General features: G+C 39.8%; 1 protein-coding gene across 1 annotated transcript in view; it reads left to right on the forward strand.

Annotated features, from left to right (window-relative positions):
* ltk (leukocyte receptor tyrosine kinase) overlaps window positions 1–16,718 on the forward strand; it is a 96,015-nt gene extending 79,297 nt beyond the window's left edge. The window contains exons 27-29 of the mRNA XM_036541517.1: window positions 10,502–10,636; window positions 11,040–11,130; window positions 15,160–16,718. Coding sequence (XP_036397410.1) covers window positions 10,502–10,636; window positions 11,040–11,130; window positions 15,160–16,155 — 1,222 coding nt within the window. The 3' untranslated portion in view covers window positions 16,156–16,718. The remainder of the gene's footprint in view (window positions 1–10,501; window positions 10,637–11,039; window positions 11,131–15,159) is intronic.
* The last annotated feature ends 3,681 nt before the right edge of the window (window positions 16,719–20,399 follow it).

Below are 20,399 nucleotides of genomic sequence, written 5' to 3' on the forward strand. Positions count from 1 at the left end.
TCGCGAACTTACTTGTGTCAAAGATAGCATCCCATGACAATGCCACGTTTAAAGTCACTGAGCACTCCAGTACGACCCATTCCACTTCCAAGGTTTGTCTATGGTGATTGCATGGCTATGTGCTTGATTTTATGCACCTGTTAACAATCAGAGTGGCTGAAACACCTGAACTCAATAATTAGGAGGGGTGTCCACATACTTTTGGGCATATAGGGTACTTCTGACTTGGAAGCTCTGTTAATGTTCACAGATGTGGCTTCATTGTTCTATGAATGTTGTTTTGTTATCGTATCAGGCTGCACTAGTATTGGAATATTTTTTTCCATTTCTTTCAAATAATGTTTCAGGAATATAAGGTAATATCTCTAAATGTGAATGGGTTATCTGGTTGGTCCAAGAGAAACAAAGAAATAACGAAAATGAAGAGAGAGAAGATTGGTATAATGTTTTTTTTTTTTGCAAGAAACACGATTGTCTAATTTTGAGCATGATAAATTTTTAAAAAAATGGGATTTAGGAATACCTGTCATTCTTCCTATAAAAATTGACGTAAACAGGGGTTGCAATACTGTTACCTAACTCAATCTCCTTTGACCTTATCTCAGAATTGAAGGATAAAGAGGGATGGTTTATAATTATCAAGGGGAAAGTAGATCACAAAGAAGTAACATTATGTAATATATATGCACCTCCAGATAGTGACAAGCTCTTCTATAACAAAGTGTTCGACATTATTGCCTCGGAAACACATGGTACTCTTATTTGTGGGGGAGATTTTAATATCCTCCTTAACTCCAAACTTGATAGTACTAACCAAAATAGGAAAAAAATCTAACTGAAGCTAAGGTCAATGCAATGCTTCATGAATTGGGCCTGATAGATATATGGCGAGAACTTAATGGGTCGGGGAAAGATTATACCTTTTATTCTGCACGTCACACCATCTACTGCAGGACTGATTATTTTTTATGTACAGTAAAGATAGACATAGAGTGAAGAACTGCAGTATAGGCCAGCAGGATTTGTCAGATCACTCCGGACTATATCTGGACTATATACAGACCCAAGAATACATTATGGACGCTTAATACTAGCCTGCTGAATGATACAACATTTACAGAACAGATGAAAAGGGAATTTGACACCTATCTACAGAACAATGACAATGGGGATGAAGAAGAATAATGCTGATGGGACCGTTCAAATCACTGTGGAGAGTCCGGTTAGAACTCCGGTGCTGTAGAAGAGGGATTCCAATCACCAGGCCTTGTTACCATAAAGTATTCCTTTATTTAGGCTTGCTGATCAAAGCTTGAGGTAGTGACATTGGTAGCATTGAGACTTGAGGTATTGAGATTTGTGGTTTCTATAAACAAAGTAAACAGAATACAACAGACTTAATAAACCCAAATAAAAATCAACTTAAGCATACATATGAATCAGTACACATTAAATACACATCCATGCTGATATCTTTAATGAACTCATAATAATATGTCCCTATATTGTCTTAGAGATAACCTCTACTTAGGTGCATGCTATCTGGTTACTGGTTCACGTAAGAGGCGCATGAACCGTAGTGCGCATGCGCCACTGTAAAGGGGAAATGGCATAAACTTTGCGCATCTTACTATTATATACAGAGTACACGTATGCTTAATTATGTTAATATACGGCTTGCTAACAGAAAAGCGATCTATTATCTTTACATCGCGGTATTTATGCCGTCTTACAATATTCGCTGCAAACTGTAACATGCTAGCATACATGCTGCATCTCTCACTGCTTACTTATAAAACTATGCAAAGGACAACACAGAGAACAACTTACGGTTTACATCGACGCACAAATCCCAATGTAACTAGGCTACTGATTCCTACACTGCGTTATTTAAACTCTTTAACTAAACTCTTAATGAACTCGCGGCTCCCCGTGCTGTTCGCGAACTTGTTTTTCTCAATTCTTACGCAAGACTCTGGAGGCACGCCTTCTACTGGCCAGTGATTGGCTTCTCAGCTCCCACAGTCTTAAAGGAACAGTCGGCCTTTTTAACAGGGGAGATATCACTTGTCAGGCTGCGTTATGCAGCCAAAGCAGTAATAAGGGGGAAAATAATTTCTATAGCAGCACTACGGAAGAAATTAAAGGCACAAAAATTGATAGATTTACAAAGAATATTATTACAGGGAGACTAAAGATCCTTTGATTTTACAACAAATGAGACTAATAAAACAGGATCTGGACAAGATCTATACAGAAGAAATAGAGAAAAAACTTGTTCATGAAACAACGTTATGATGAAGCAGGCTCGAAAGCGGCAAAACTGCTTGCTTGGAGACTTAAAAAAACAACAAGCAGATAATACAATTTCAAAAATAAAAAATCCCAAGATTAACTAGATAACAAGCAAGTTAAATGACATATAGGCAGCCTTTGAGGTATATTACAAAAACATATACATTCATTCTGATAGTGCTGATGTCCAGACCATGGACCAGTTTTTAATGTGTCTAGATCTCCCATCGAAGTGAACAAAATAGAAGAGTTATTTCTGATATAACTACAGATGAAACTGATAGGGCACTCTCCAGTCTGAACACAAATAAATCACCCGGGACTGATGGCTTTCCTCCAGAATGGTATAAGACTTTTAGAACCCAAGCTGCTTCAGGCCAGCTTTAACTGGACTCTTAGAAAGGGGGAAACCCCAGTGTCCTGGAGGGAGGCCATCATATCAGTAATTCCTAAGGAAGGTAAGGATAAAACGGAATGCAGCGCATTTCGGCCAATAAATGTCTTAAATGTGGATTATAAATTCTATGCATCAGTACTTGCCAAAAGGCTCAAGTTGGTAATCCCAGATCTGAGAGATGAAGACCAGACCAGTTTCATTAAAAATAGACAAACCCAGGACAATATAAGGCGGACCTTGCATGTGATAGACCATGTCATAAAGGAGAAGACTAGCGCCATGTTGGTCAGCCTGGACGCAGAAAAGGTGTTCGACTCCGTGGGTTGGGGGTTTCTCTATCAGGTCAAGGGGAGGTTTGGTTTCAGCAAAGATTTTATACAGTGTATTAAAATAATATATTCAACTCCATCAGCTAGAAACAAAATCTTTGGACACCTGTCGTGTACCATCACCTTGGAGAGGGTGGCGAGACAGGGTTGCCCTCTCTCACCTATCCTTTTCAACCTGTATATTGAACCTCTGGCGCAGGCTGTTAGACAGGATTTATCTATAGAGGGTATAGCAATAAGGGGGAGTGAACATAGGATGAACATAAGATCTGTGTATGCTGATGACGTGCTGAGTTTCCTTAAGAACTCAGAGTCTGGTCTGCCTGTTTTGATGGAACTTCTGGGTATATACGGGAGACTTTCAGGATATGTGTTGAATATCCGCAAGACTTAATTTTGCCCCTTCAAATGAGTTTAAACGTAAATACAATTCGTCCCATATTAAATACTTAGGGGTCAATTTACATAGACATGTATCCAAGCTCTTTGAAGTAAATTATACCCCTACTGTTAAAAAGATCTATCAGGACCTAAAGAGGTGCAGCTCTCTCCCACTAGATTTTAGCAACAAAATCAAGACTGTTAAAATGAACATCTTACCTAGGTTGTTGTACCTATTCCAGTCCCTGCCATTAGAAATTCCACTAAAACAATTTGAGGAATGGGATAGAAGGATCTCAAGATTTGTCTGGAATAGCAGGAGACCTAGAATAAGGTACCATAGTTAGCAGCTACCTTAAGATAGGGTAAAGACTACTTCATTGCAGCCTGAGACCCCTTGTCTGCAGATGTATTACTGAATACGAATCAAAATGGAAAGGCCTTGAATTCTCCCTGATGGAGAAACCCGTACAATCAGTGTTAGGCAACCAATATTTAGCAGGGGAGGTAATATGATGTACAAAATCCTTGGGTAAATTTTTCCTGAAGAGCTTGGTTTAACATTTCATTTAGACAGAGAGATTAAATTTTTAAGCTGGCCTGCATTTGACCCACACTTTATACCAGCAACCCAGGATTCTAGGTATAGGGAGTGGACTAGGAAGATAATAACAGCAATTTGTACAGCTATGCGGGATGGAGATATTGAAAGCTTCCAGAGCCTAGGCAACTGACATTGGACAAGTCAGATTTCTGTAGGTACCTACAACTCTGCCATTACTTCCAATGGGAAGTAAAGTTGGGTAACTCTAGGGAACCAGCAATTATTATACAGATATTCATTAATGCATCCAAATCAGAAAGCTCTAAAAAACTGATATCCAAATTGTATCAAGATATTTTACTTTTGAAGGAATATTCCACTGAATACATTAAAAACAAATGGGAGAAAGAGCTGGTGATTGAAATTACCGATGAGACATGGGGGAATATCTGTACGAATCAAATTAACTCTACTAATTCGAGGCTGTGGAGGGAATTTTGCTGGAAGAATTGTGTACGTTTATTTATAACATCTAGACAGCAAGGGAGGGTATCTAATACCCAGTGCCCCTGCTGGAGGCAGTGTGGGCTGGTAATGGTAGACCATGCACTTGCTTTCTGGTCATGTGCTTTTATTCAGCCATATTGGGAGGATGTGGGTAGCTCAATCAATGAGATAATGGGTTTTGATGTTAACCATTCTTTTGTTTCCCTGTATCTGTGTGATCTGCCTGGTGACTTGCATACCTATGACAAATACTTGTTGAAAGTCCTGTTGGCTGCAAGTAAAAAGGCCATCACAAGGAGATGGATTTCTAGAGAGCCTCCTACAGTGACCCAATGGATGGACATTGTTAACGACATATACAATATGGAGAGATTGACATTTGCATTAAGACTGGATCAAGAAAAAGAGAGATATTGGCAGAAATGGACAATTTATTTAACATTCATACAACCAAGAAATAATGGACTTTTGGAAAATATAATGTATGGGATTGCTTATATGATGGGATTGTGTATAACACTGCAGCTCTGATACAAATTATTGTTGTAGTGCCATTGATTGGCTAGGCCCTAATGGAAGTTAATTATAATGTTATGTAAAATACATCACAAGACACAATGAAGTCAGACCTGAACAGTTCTCTTACCCAGGCAGATACAGGTATTGTACAGGGACTCCAAAAATGGATAGATGAGACACATATTGTAAATTTTTCATCAACTCAATTTATACACCATCCCTGTAACCTCACAAAAGTGTTGATGTATTGATTTTGATTTCGCCATTTTGCTAGAATTGAAGTAAACAAGAAGCATATGGATGAATGAATATCGGAGAGTTAACATGGAAGTATTAATGGTTAATAAGACTGATTCCATACTGTATGGCAAAAATAAGTGTATATTCGGCAGAATCTAGAAGACATCGCTTTTTAATATTCTCCAAGGGCACTAAACATGTGTGTCATTTCTGAGTTGACTTTTCAAGGTGACTGAGTAATCATTTAGAACATAACATCAGTTCTAGCTGAATCTTCATGCAGTATATGAGTATATTTTAAAAAGGAATGGTTTAAATATTACCTCTTGTTAGTTTTTACAACTGAGCACAGAAGACTGCTATAGGTTTAACACATTTTTAGGGGTCAAAGCACCAAAAGTGCTGGAACCCTCTTGTTAGGGGTCCAATCACTTAAGGTGCTGGAACCCTCTTGTTTTTACCTGGATTATTATTATTATTATTAGGGGTCCAAGCACCGAAGGTGCTGGAACCCTCTTGTTTTTACTTGGATAATTATTATTATTATTATTATTATTATTAGGGGCCAAGCACCAATGGTGCTAGGCACCTATTGTAATTGTTAGAATTTTTCACTATTATGATTATACTTTCTCCTCTGGGAGTCTATGGCAACCCATAGAACCCCTTGGTGGATTTTTATGAAATTTGGTTCACTGATAGAGGACATTCCAAAGTATCCAGGCCTCAAATTTGGGGTCAATCCATCCATCTCTGTAGTGCCATCAACAGGCCAAACTTCAAGGTACATTTTTTCTTATAACTTTTGAACCGTTTGTCCTAGAGTTGTGATCTTTTTCCCCTGAATCCTTGGGTCATGATGATTCGAATGGCGTTAAAGTCCACCTTACTTGATTTTCCGCCATTTTGAATTTTTCGAAAAACCTACTTTTGTGAACTAGTCCTAGGCCGTTGATGCAATCACCACCAAATTTGGTATGTATCATCTACAGATAGGTGTGACCCAAAGTTATTCAAAGAATTTTGCTAGGGCAAACGATGTGGCTGCTGTCGTCCAATGAATTTCCATGCCAAAGACACAAAAACAGGAAGTGAGCCATATGTCAGCAATGCTTGGTTGGAGTCACGCCAAAATTGGTATACTTTATTGCCAGGGGGAATATTGGGTACCCACCACGTTTCATGAAATTTGGCCATATGGGGCACTATACCAGAAAAACAGAGAAAAAATCAAATGCCTATAGCTTTGGAACCAAAGCAGATGTTTCAACCAAATTTCTTGTGCATCATTACAGTGAAGGACACTAGCTGGGAAAGCATGAAACCTGTGTGTTGGCCATTTTGTTTTTCGGCCATCTTGGTGTTATCATTTTTTCAATGGTTTTCTATGGCAGGCCATAGAAGCCCTAGGTGGATGTTCGTGGAATCTGGCACCCTCATAGAGCACAGTCCAAGTCCAGGCACCAAATTTGGAGTCAATCCATCAATCCCTGTAGCGCCACCAACAGGCCAAACTTCAGAATACAATTTTGCTTATTACTTTTGAACCGTTTGTCCTAGAGTTGTGATCCTCATTTCCACTGAATCCCTGGGCCATGATGAATTGAATAGACTCTTCCACTGTAATGGATTTTTGAAGAAAAAAAAAGATATTTTCAATTTTGCGAAAAACCTACTTTTGCGAACTAGTCCTAGACCGTTGATCTTATCACCACCAAATTTGGTCCGTGTCATCTACAGAGGGTTCTGACCAAAAGTAATTCAAAGGATTTTGCTAAGGCATATGATACGGCCGCTGTCATCCAATTCCATGGTGAAGACACCAAAACAGGAAGTGAGTCTCAGCAATGCTTTGTTGGAGTGACACCAAACTTGGTAGACTTTGTTGGTATTAGCAACACTGGGTAGGCACCAAGTTTTGTGAAATTTGGCCACTTGGAGGCGCTATACCATTAACAATCATTAAAATACCCATTACTCTGCCAGAAAAGCAGATATCTCAACTAAATTTCTTGTGCTTCATCAAAGTTAAGGATAATATCTGGGAATTTATGAAACCTCCACATCAGCCATTTTGTGTTTCATCCATCTTTGATTTTGTCAAAAACACATTTAACCACCTCCTCCTAGAGTTATGGCACAATGAGGTTTTGTGTATTACCTCTTTGGACCATTGTCTTTAACAGTTGTTAAAGGATAGTTGCCAGGTTGAACATTGTGGCTGCAGTGTACCCACAAATGCGCCCGTGAAGCTACCATAAGAGAAGAGTGGCCATATCTCTGCAATGTTTTTGTTCATTAGCATAAAAGTCAATACACATGCTTACAATTAGGCCTGGGTGGCACACACCATGTTTAGTGAAATTTGGCCACTTTGGGGTGCTATACTGAAAAACAGGTTTAAACACCCATGTGTCCATGTACTTAGTTTTTTTACAAAGAGAATTAAAACAACATATATCCATAAACAATACACTCAGTTTTGTAAACATTTGGAGGGGAATAGCAGCATGACTCTGTGGCGGCATGTCTTTATGGTATAGTTGGAGGGGAATAGCAGCATGTACTGTCAATAAATGATATTTTTTTGTCTGTACAAAAAGTGCCAGGTGCAGCATGAAATGGATTGCACTAGTGCAGAATAGTGTCTCTGGTCCTATGGAGGGATTAATGGTTCAGTGAGGGGGGGGAGCAAGAGTGTTCATGATCTTCACAGCCTGGGGTATGAAGCTATTTAGAAGCCTGGTGGTATCAAATGAAATGATTTCTTTAAATACATAAGATTTGATCTTTGATTTCAAAAAGTCTTTTGCCAAAAAGGTGTTAAAAATGAGGAGTCCTTTTCTAATCAGGGACATTTTATTATATTCAGCTAATATGGTATGTTCTCTGCCATTTTTCTCATGATTTTGGATTTTTTCAAATACCCAAAAATTGCACTCCTCCAACAGCGTGGAACTCTCTTGTTTTTACTTGGATTATTAGGGGTCCAAGCACCAAAGGTCCTGGAACCCTATTGTTTTTACTTGGATTATTATTATTATTATTAGGGGTCCAAGCACCGAAGGTACTGGAACCCCTTTGTTTTTACTTGGATTATTATTAGGGGTCCAAGCACCGAAGGTGCTGGAACCCTATTGTTTTTACTTGGATTATTATTATTATTATTATTATTATTATTATTATTATTATTATTATTATTATATGGCCATAAAACCAAAACTGTGCATCGAAAAGTCACCAAAATTGATAGGAAGGTAGAGGGTTATCTCCTGAACATTTGTTTCCAATATGGCTTGGTATGACCAAATACATTTGTCCATATAGTGTATGTGTCAATCAAATTGCAGTGGTGACATAATGAGTTTTTTGACAGTTAATACTCATGTGCTTCTGAACCACTAGCCTGATCAACACAAAACTTGGTATGTAAAACCCTTACACCCAGCCCAGGTTTCTTGCAACCTTAGAAGGTTTGAGAGTATTTGAGGCAAGCTTTAAATTGATGCTGAGATGCATGGATGGCTTGGCTGGGATGACCAAGAGTTCCGTAACATCAGAGCTATTTGTCAATTAAATTGCAATGGTGACATAATGAGTTTTTTGACATTTAATACTCATGTGCTTCTGAACCACTAGCCTGATCAACACAAAACTTGGTATGTAAAACCTTTACACCCAGCCCAGGTTTCTTGCAACCTTAGAAGATTTGAGAGTATTTGAGGCAAGCTTTAAATTGATGCTGTGATGCATGGATGGCTTGGCTGGGATGACCAAGAGTTCCGTAACATCAGAGCTATTTGTCAATCAAATTGCAATGGTGACATAATGAGTTTTTTGACATTTAATACTCATGTGCTTCTGAACCACTGTGCTGATTGGCACAAAACTTGGTATGTAAAACCCTTACACTGATTTCTGTGTAATTTATGAAGGAGAAGTTATATCAAAAAACATAGCCCCTACAAGCCACTCATTTGCTTCATTTACTAATTGATATGCAAATGACCATCAAATTCCTCTTAACACTGGCCCATGAAAATCTTCATCACAGACTTTTACTGCATGAAATTCAAAACCCGCAGGCAATTAGCTTATTTGTGCTTGGACCCCAGAATTGCTGCTTGCAGCTATATTTATTATTATTATTTTTATTATTTGTATTATTATTATTCCATCGCTTTTCCATTCTTGCCCATAAAACCAACACCGTGCATCGAAAAGTCACCAAAATTGGTAGGATGGTAGAGAGTCATCTCCTGAACAATAAGCTAATTGCCTGGGGGTCTTGAATTTCATGTAGTAAAAGTCTGAGATGAAGATTTTCACAGGTCAGTGTTTGATGATCAATTTGATGAAAGATAAAACTATTGGCTCATTTGTACGTACCAAGTTTCATGCCAATCGGCCATACAGTTCAAGAAAAGTTGACATTTAAGAGTCTTAAAATAATTCAAGATGGTCACCAAATGATGTGACCTATGGCATTCTCCCTCATTGGGATGATTGTTGGATATTGTTGAGGGAGAAACATACCTATTAAGTCTCAGGAGTTCCCATTGTTTTGTTTTGGTAGGAGGACAATTTGTAACATAAAATCCAATGTGGCAGCCAAACCATGTCATCAGTGTACAAAATTTTCATACAGAAGAATCACCCTTTGGGGTTATAGAAGAATGAAAAGTATTGACACTGTCTAGCAACTGTCTAGAATTTATGCCCATATGAACACAATAATTTTTCAACATTGATTTTTAGACTTTTGCAAATTGATTGACACATAGCTCTGATGTTATTTGACGTAGTGACTATTACTTCACAATTTAGATACCCCAAAGGCCCTACAAGTCAAATTTTGCATCAATTGAAGTTACGGTTCATGAGAAGATGATTTTTAATGTATTTTTCACATATTAAAAATTGGGTTAAAAATGGGCATGTTGTACAGAATTTAGAAGGAGTAGAATGACTTGCATACACGTCACTAAAACATGTAATTATAGAAAGGACAATGCACCACATCTTTGGACCACTCAGGGAGAATCCTGTAAAATGTGTTGAAGGCAGACATTGACTATAATCTGGGACCAGGTTCCCCAACTACTAATCATTTATTATGAATTATTATGAACTATTATAAGATAAACAGCAAAACTGGTCCTAATTCAGGACTTACAAGTATTTTCTGCTTGGAGTGTCAAATGTCAGAACAGACCACAGAATGGTACATTCCACTGTCTATCTGCCTTACACTCAACAGTAGTTGACAGATTTTTCTGTGCTCTGCAGGTCATTTGGGATACTTTTGTGGGAGATCTTTTCATTGGGCTACATGCCCTACCCCTGCAAGACCAACCAGGAGGTTCTGGAATTTGTGACCAGTGGGGGCAGGATGGACCCTCCCAAGAACTGCCCAGGGCCTGTGTGAGTTGTCCTGACTGAATCCTGTCTGTGTTCAGACAGCATTGCTGTATGAAACAGTTTGGGTCAGACTGATTCTAGCATGGAAATCCTGTGAGTACCATGGCTATTTTCACATAGAGGTCTGTCTTTTTCAAAGGAGTAATAAGTGTCAAAACTACGCCAGCTGTCTTTCACCATGTTATGTTTTAGCACATTGAGTTCTGCCTTTCCTCAGTTCACTGTTAATGGTATGTCAGATCTCAGTCGACCTTCCTGGTTGATGAAAACAGATGATGAAATGATCAGATTAGTTTTCCAGGGGATTGCAGACCTGTGTTTACCTGCAGTCCTTTAAATATCAGAGATCCTCCACACTAATTGCTTCAAAGTAGCATGTGTTTCTCTTTTTCTCTGTCATTTGTAGGTATCGTATCATGACCCAGTGCTGGCAGCACTGCCCAGAGCATCGGCCCAACTTTTTTACCATTCTAGAAAGGATCAACTACTGCACTCAGGTACAGCTCTGGAGATGAGAAGGTTACAGTGTCAATCTTTAAGGACATAGGCACTGTTCACACCTGGCATTAACATGCATCTTGGGTGATCCATTCACAAATGGACAGCTCTAAGTATGTCAGTTCACAATGCGTCTCCACATGCGTCTTGAGTGACCACTTGTGATCGGATTTCCCCCCGGATCGGATTTCATCGGATTTCACCCCGCTCTATATGCAAATAAACATGTACACGTACCAAATGACCAATCACGACGAAGGGATGGATTATGTGCTAGTGTAATGATGGTTGGACTGTCAAAGGACTGAGGGACAACCATGTGCTTCTTGTTTCTGTCATTATGAAAGAAAAACTGCAGAAGTGGTAGGCTGACTGCATGAGATACTGCAGTATTACAGACACCAGGGGATCTGCAGACATTTATGTGTTTGTTTTGTCTTCTACTCCAGGAATAAAAGAACCAAAGCACATGGTTTTCCCTCAGTCCTTTAACAGTCTGACCATCATTACATTGGTGCCGTGACTCGGATCACTGGCTAAAGCACAGCTTGGCCGCCAGTGGTCGCTGAGGAGTCGGAGGAGGTCAAAGGGGGGTGAGTGTAGCAGAGCTGAAGTGATTATCTCCTGAGTCCTGGACTCCTAAGACTTTACGCAGTGAGTCCTGCGTAAAGTCTTAGGTAGCGGGTAACAGGTAGTCGAGCGGTTGCAGCGGATATGTCACTCCCCCCGAGACCTGGTTAGGTAGCGTTGTTGCCGATAGGCCGATAGGTTAAGGGCAATTTGCTCAACTGGCAACGACGCTGGCTTTTAGGGGTTGACAGCGAGCAGTGAGAACCTCGGTTCGAAACTCGCTCGCTCGCTGACCCAGGTAATATCGAATTAAACACAACGCAAGATACTACTCGTTACACTAGGAAGCCAGTTCTGGGTTTTGTCCTCTAAAGTTAAAATCATATTTTTAAAGAGGATTTATGATTTAATCATTTCTTAATTTTCGCCATGGCTAATTTTTTTTGAAAGGTTGACAAAATAATAACAAACAATGACAATAATATCAGTCGCTGCGCTGAACCGATGTCTGACCGTTGTCGTCCAGTCTAGCCAGCGCTTTTTCAAAAAAAAAAAAGCAGACAGTGTGTACACGCCCTTAGCCTACATGAATATTTGTGTTTGGGTCATTAACTGTCTGTTTACCTTTCAAATAGCCGATGTTCTACATCATCTCACAGTTTCATACAGCAACTGGGCTCACGGTGTCCCAGACACCAATAGTCTAACACTAGAACTGCAGCAAAGTTAATCGGCGATTACCACGGGAGTGCGTCAAAGTGACGGTTTTATGTTTAAATGGAAAAAAAGTCATGTATGTGTATTTAATTTTGAAAATCGGTACGGGGTTCATTTAAGACAGGTCTTTAGAATGATAGGGATACTCTAACTTTGTGTTTTCGTTAGTATAATAATGTGTTTTCAGCTTATTTTGCATGACAGTGCCACGAATAGAACCTTGCTTCAGAAAAGATTAATCACTGTAAGTAAATCCAAGGTGTAACTTCATCGAAAAGACACGATACTAAGCTCTGCATACACAAATCTTTGCTGACCTGACAGTAAATCTTATCTGAAGCATTAAAATATTGTTGTCTGGGACACTGTGAACCCGGCAGCTGTATAGCCTACGGGACACCGTGAGTTTGCGCTACTGTCAGACGCGGGTTGCACTGCTGTAGGCGGTCCTTCAGTGTGGCCCAGGACACGTTTGCGTTCACACTAGGCCTGCACGATATGAGGAAAATCTGCGATGCGCGATAACATTGTTCAGTATTGCAATGACGATATGACTTCCGATAAATAAACAAATATTGAAGTGTGCATATTAGTTATTCAGTTGCTATGTCTTTCTGCTTTAATAGGTACACTGCTAAGTACATAGACCCCAAACATTGAATAGCCTATGCCCATTGAATAAAGAAATGAAATAAATTATTTCGAACATGCTTTTATTGAACAAATTGCACATGAATAACCGACCTATTAAACAGAACATTAATTTAAATAAGACATTATAACTGTAAGAAATTAAAGTTTAATTTCCCCTGTTCCCTTTAAAATATTTGGTGCCCAAATTCTTTCCTATGAAGGGCCAAAAATTAATCTGGATGGAGGGCCGCAGGCAAAAAATAAATGTTGATGTGATGTGAAATTACATTACATTAAAATGTATTATATTTTATAGAAAATTAACATTCTAAATCTAGAATAAAATTTCAAAATAATAAAACTATTATAACATTACTCTTTAATCTGCTTAATAGTAATTTTATTAATTTGCAGAGATGATTGTCAAAAACATAAAACATCCATATGCTTCTTTTTGGGAGCATAAACATATTTAATAGGAAAGACACCTTTCTGACAGAAAGTGCATGCAGCTGAAGGTGCTTTAGAAAATGAAGTTGAAGACAGCTGTATTGTCCACATTTGTAATCAAGAGTGGAAATTTGACTTCAACTTGAAAAATTGACAAAAATATAAAGTCAAACATCATAGTGACAACACTGAATAACAAATCAATATTGGATATTAAGTTTACGTTGAGCAATGTTTAAGTTACACATCATCACAAAATGCCCCCATATGATAGCTATGAGCCACAATATCAAAACGAAAATGAGCTTCTCATTCACAGGGTCACTTGGAACGATTTGGTAATTTTGTTTTATATTAACGTTGGCTAACTAATAACACCAACAACAGATTATTGTTCGGAAATACAACAGAATCCGCTAACCTGGGCTGCCAGGTCTGGCATAATTATTTTTCCTAATTGGTAGCGATTTCGCACTGACTTGTGTGACTGAAATGACAATAGTTTGGTTTCCTTACTGAGATCGCCTCAACTTAACAAAATAAAACATGCACTTTAGCCATCAATTTCAACACCTGTTCCTGCGCAGAATTAGCCACGGTTTGTTTCCACAGTTAGCAGTTTATTGTAAGGAAACACTTGGCAGAGTGGTGCTTTAGTACTTTTTCCAAAGCGAACCTTGTCAGGAATCGGTTTTGATAGCGTGTAACACGATTTCAGCTTTTTACGTGACATCACTTGAAATCAGACTGGCAACCCTGTCGAAAAGGCCGACTGTAGTTTATCATAAAGACACATTTCTTCAGTGCATTTTATTTCCTATTCACCCAGCGCTCGCTACGCCCCTCCCCCTTTCCGCTCATTGGTGGAACGTGGCGGCGGGAGCGCATAGCTCATGGTGGGCCAAAACAAAGGGAGCTAAATTGGGCGGCCCTGTGATAGGTCAAATGTTCGCATGCTGAGTGTGAATGCATGGCGCGTGTAAATAAAAATGATTTTTCTTATTTATCATGTTTCAGGCAGTCTTTTGCGATGTGTTTATCACGCATGTTCATATCGCGATGATGACGAAAATGCCATTTATCGGTCAGCACTAGTTCACACTGCTAAAAGAATGTGGCCATATGTGGCCCAGACCACCTCCAAACGTGGTCTGAGCGATCAGATCTCAATGCATCCTAAATGCGTCTTGGGTGCATTCACACCTGTACTTAGAGCTGTCCACTTGTGATTGGATCACCCAAGACATGTGTTAATGCCAGGTGTGAACAGGGCCATAGACACATACAGTCTACTTTAGGTGTCTGTCGACCTTAACAAAAACTCTGTGAGATATGGGATTTGCAGAGGAGGAAAGAATGGCTGCACATAGGGAGGAAATATATCTGAAAACCTGTGCCTCTAACAAGGATTATGTAAATGAGACACCATCTGGCTTATGTGTATTTTCATTTTTAACACTGAATTTCATATTTCATGATGAAGTTTAAGATGAATTTCATCTTGAAAATCAGTTTATGCTATAATCTATAGATTCAGTTTGACATTAAACAGGAAGTGCCCTTGTGCATATCATCTTCCACAATGCAGCCATTTGCCCAGCTTCTCTCTCTCTCTCTCTCTCTCTCTCTCTCTCTCTCTCTCTTTCTCTCTGCACCAGGACCCTGATGTCATTCACACACAGCTGCCTGTGGAGTATGGACCCCCAGTAGAAGAGGAGGGCCTCACAGTAACCCGCCCTGAGGAATCTGGGAGCATGACCCCACTGCTAGTGTCCCCTTCTCTGCCCCAGGAACAGGAACCCCCACCTCAGCCTTCCAACAGTGCCTCACTCCCTCATGTGCACCGGCCCCTCCTTCTGCTGCAACGCTGCCAGGAAGTGGCTGACCATAGAGAGGTGCCGGAAGCTGCCTGGACAGAGCCCGTCCCTCACCCAAGGGTGTGCCCTGGATCCTGGCTCCACCCAGACCACCAGCCCTGCCCTGCAGCCAGCTCTTCCTCCAGTAGCCAGAAACTGAAAAACAAGACCAAGAATCTGTGGAACCCCACCTATGGCTCGTGGGTGATTGAGAGTTTTGGCCGGGCCAAGAAGCCGGTGTCCCACACGCAGTCCATGCCCCTGTCTGGCACTTCGTCCCCTGTGACAGCCTCGCCCATCCTGGAAAGGGATGACTCCGGATTTGATGGCAATGCCAGCTCCCCTCCCCCCCGCTGTCATGCATCCCCGTCTGCTCCAGCCTCCGCTGCACTCTCCAGCCTCCAGTGCCCTCCCAGCCTGTCCTCCCGCAGGGGGCTGGCAGAGGTGGCGGGCAGCCCCACAGCTGTAACAGACCTGGCCAAGCTGCAGAGCTTCCCCTGTGGCAATGTCAACTATGCCTACGACGAGCAGAGCTATGAGACTGAGACACTGCCCCTGGTTGTGGCCAAGGTCCACGAGCCCAGTGCAAGTGCTGCTCCCCCATCCTCGGGCTGCAGCCCCTCCGCTTCAGGGGCAGGCCTGGGTGTCAAAGCCTTTAGCTTCTCCAAACCCCTGGTGAGGCGGATTGCCAGTTACGGACACGAGGACGTCAAGCGGCACTGCAAGGCTGAGAGACCCAGCCGTGACAGGGACTCTGGCTTCTCTCTTTCCGAAGACCTGAGCGTCACACCCATCTAGTGCTACGGAAACGCACTCAGGAACACTGGGATAGTGCTACACTGGAGACTACTCTGCACCTCATCCTGCTCTGCTTACAACAGCAGACAGGAGCACATTTTAGCACCTGATTTTGACTCAATTATCTGTGCTCTATACTTGGTTAGTTATGATACACTTGTTTACCTTTTACAGCCGGTAGCTGTAGAGAGCCAAGAATGAACCTTAAAACCTAGAGGAGGAAAATCCACCAAAAAACACACCCTGCAGAAAAAGCAGAGGGAGAGTTGAGTTCAGCTGGGTAGTGCCTATTTCAGTGGCAGCCTGTATTGTGCTGGGTATCTGCTCATCTCAATGCAAGAAGAGTGGACGGACATGTCTCCCAGCAGTGAGTGACAGTGGTGACAACTCCACCACACAAACATGCTAATATCAGCCCAGGCTCTTCAGTGCTGCTTGGCTCTCTGGGCTCTTCTGTGTTCTTTATGCTGCAAAAACAAAGGTGAAGTTGGAAGGCTGAGATGTTTGCGTTTTGTGTGGCATACATACAGCATAAGCACGTTACTGTTGGTTAGGTTCATTTCCCCAGGGGTGCAAGGTTGTCACAACTCCCAATTCTCTTAAGTGCAGGATCCATGATTTGCCTTTGTTTGCACTAGATTTCGGTAAAGGCCATCTCAGTTAAACACTGTAAACAGTGGGGAGAATACTGTAAGGGTTTGGGTGGAGGAAAAATTCCACGTGCAAGGGGACCATAAGGCATGTGACAGATGAAGTTACACCATGCCCAGAGGTACCATGAGAACTGACAGGTGGGGTCCAGCTCACCCCGGCACACATACAGCAGTGGAACGGCTACCTCGACAGGCTTCTCATGTGAAAAAGTAATCTCACTGTGTTCAAAGAATATACTTGTATATTATATATATATATATATATATATAATATGTCTATATATTGTAAAGTATGGTTCCATCTGTCATACAATATATTTTTTACATACCATAATATTTAATTTTACATCTATAGTGCATTGGAAATGTGAAATGCATGGAAAATGCATTGAAAATGCATGGAAGTGTGGAAATGCATTGTTTACATTGTGTGTGATATGTAAAAAATATGTATAACTTTTTCATTAGGGAATTTTGGGGTAGGAATGACTTCGAATTTGGACTGCCCAATGCTTTTTCCCCCTTTTCCTTGCAGATTGGAATTCGCTTGTTTGTTGTCACAATGCCCCTCATTGCTGTAACCACCTCTAATGATCTGGAAGTGCAGAGACTCCTCTGAAACATGATGTCAGCCGCCCATGTTGTCTCTTAGCACAACAATCCACAAGTTGAGGTAGCAAAGACATGAGTTGGAGGAAGACACTTCAAGAGCAGCTTTATGCAGGAAAACTTGCGCTCCCAGCTGACCAATGGGGAGACAGGCTCTGGCCATCCTAACCCCCTCCAACCCTGGCAGAACAGAACCAGTTTTTTTCTTCCACCGTGGGCTCCTGGTCATCATTGCATTCAAAGTGAACGACTTGACTATTGTGCGTTGTCTTCATTTTTGTTTTCTTTAGTAAATGCTGTTTATGTCTGATATGTATTTAGTGTTTATTTTTCTTACTAATGTTTTTATACTAAACTGATTTACTCTGAAGGTCCTGACCTTCCCATTCTCCTCCCAGTTCTGGGGAGGAAAATAAGTGTTTGCTGCTGGGAGTGGGGGTGGCACTCCTTCCAATTTATGTTTTACTGTATGGCAAACATGGCCTAATCATGTGTTATTGGATTTAGACACTTCCCTAGGTAAACAAACTGGGTTACTCCAGGCAAAAGCCATAGGCAATTGGTAATATTTTTGGTTCTGTAGGTACATTATTTGTGTGTTCTTATGAAAAAGCAGTGACCAATCAATGAAATTTCATGATAGCATGTTATACTGAAGGCAAGGTCTATAATAAATTCAATTTTCTTTATGTGGATATAGTTCATAGATAGTAGACACAGAACGTTTCATTGGTTTCAATGTTGTGTCGTTGGTCCTTTATCATTTGTCCTGGTGTACAAGATTTTATTTATCTGTCACAAACACAAAAGGGTGAGATTCACAGAGGGGCAATAGCTCTTGACCTTTCAACTGAAGTGGCTTTTATGAATAGGCTCAGTACAGAGGGATGCCCCTTGGCTAGTTTAATTCATTGTCTTAGTTATAACTGATGTCAATTAAATGGTGAAAGCTGTATTTACTTCATACTGTATTTAGCTGAAGAAATGTCAACATTGCAACCTCTACTAACCTGAAGAAAGTCATAAAAATAATTTTGTAAGCCTCTTTGAAGTTAAAGTAAACTAAACTAAAATTCAACTCTGAAATGTGAAATAATACTATCCTCACCTAACATAGCAAAAGACACCACAAAAGAAGAAATAGATATGAGACATATACACACAGCCCAGCAGTAAGGATCCTCATTACTGTGCTCTGTATAAAAGGGATACACTTGTGATTATTTCAAATGGCTATGATCTACTGTATTATTTGTTATACTTTTTATTCACTATGGCACCTGATCTGTTATTCACAGGGGCTTTATTTCACAGTGATTAAGTGTATAGTTTGAACCTGTTTGTAAAGTCAATTAAATACAATCATTTATAGGTGGAGGAGAATTTGATAAGTAATTTTATGCTGAAGGGAGTTATTGTCTGTGAGCTACTGTCTAAGGCTGTCATCATTTTTGGTAAAGTAAGAACAGTAAAATAGAACAAAATTTGGAGAAAAACGGACTTTCAAGTTTAGGTTCCATCCAAATTCCAGTCCTTGGTTCCTTCTCAAATAATAACCTATGTCATTATGTCTTATAATATGTTCTTCTACAATTTGTAAATAAACAGATATTAGCATATGGCTTTCTTCTTTACTTTTGTTTCATGGGGTAAAGACCTTCTCTGGAATTTTAATAGAAGAAGAATGAAAGCTGTAAGTCAACTTGATGTGAATCATTCAAACTGGAATGACTGATATTATATGATTCCATGTTCTTTTATTACATTTATATTGTAGATTTGTGTTTTATGGACCTAGTTTGAACAGCTGAACACTGCCATTGGTCCTGGGTTACCACTACAGCTGAAGTAAGGGTTCTGTAATACCTATAAAGATCAGGATAGGGCAGCATGCATGTTTGAAATACAGTGCAATATGCTGCATTTTACTGCCTACCAATTAGCAATGTTTTTCATTTCTTTATATGTCTGTTATAAACAAAAACTTTGTTTTAGGTTTAGTTTCTTCCATAGAGAAGGCACTATTGTACACTTAGTAGGATCTTTAGTGTATTGAATAATAACAAGTTGTATTAAGTGCTTATATATATATATATATATTTTTTTTTTTTTTTTTGTTTTTTTTTTTTTTACTGTTGATACAATTTGGGTCTATGTTGCAGCTATCATAGATGGCCACTGTAGTGTAGGAGTCTTAATTTACGAATGTTTCCAGTAACTGATGTGAAATGGCTTTGCCACTTGCATTGCTCCTGCTAAATATTAACAAATATAACATGTGAACATCTACATAGTATCACAAGCATAAATTAACAAGGTCAAAAGCTGTAGCTGAGATGGTGTTTTATAAGCACAGTTGGAAGTTCAGTGCTGTTCTTGTTGTTTTTCTGTGTAATAGGACAAACAGGGGCCTTTGATTCTTCCCGTAACTAAGGAATAGCTATATACTTACTTTACACATTTCTGCTATGACATGATTAGAGCTTAAATGACAGCACTTCCACAAAAGATTCATAACGGGTGCTCATTTTATCCTGGGAAACCATTGAACGCTACTTCAAACCTCTGTACCAACAGATGTGTGAACATAGCATGAACAGAGAATTGTAAACTCTGTGTATTATGTAGGAAAGCTAATCAGATCAGGGCCCTAAGATACAGATCTTTGTCCTATTCACCAAGTGTCATTACTGTCAGGACAGATTCTCTGTGTGGTGAGAGAATGAACAATTTGTGGTTTTTTTTTCATTTTCCTTTACTGTGGACGGCTTGTACACTACTCTCTGGATCCATCCAAAGGTATTTTATTCTATATTAGAGTTTATATGCTCGTTTCCTCCTAAAGTTCCTTTTTTAATCTTTTTGTAACTGTTTTGGTAATGATCTTAAAGGCTGACATTACCTCTGAACTTCACTCTATCACAAAGTAGAAAGTTCTGTACTATACAGTATAGAAGAGAAATGCTCTATGCAATTTTAAAT

The sequence above is a fragment of the Megalops cyprinoides genome, chromosome 12 (assembly GCF_013368585.1).
Source record: "Megalops cyprinoides isolate fMegCyp1 chromosome 12, fMegCyp1.pri, whole genome shotgun sequence".
Lineage (NCBI taxonomy): Eukaryota > Metazoa > Chordata > Actinopteri > Elopiformes > Megalopidae > Megalops > Megalops cyprinoides.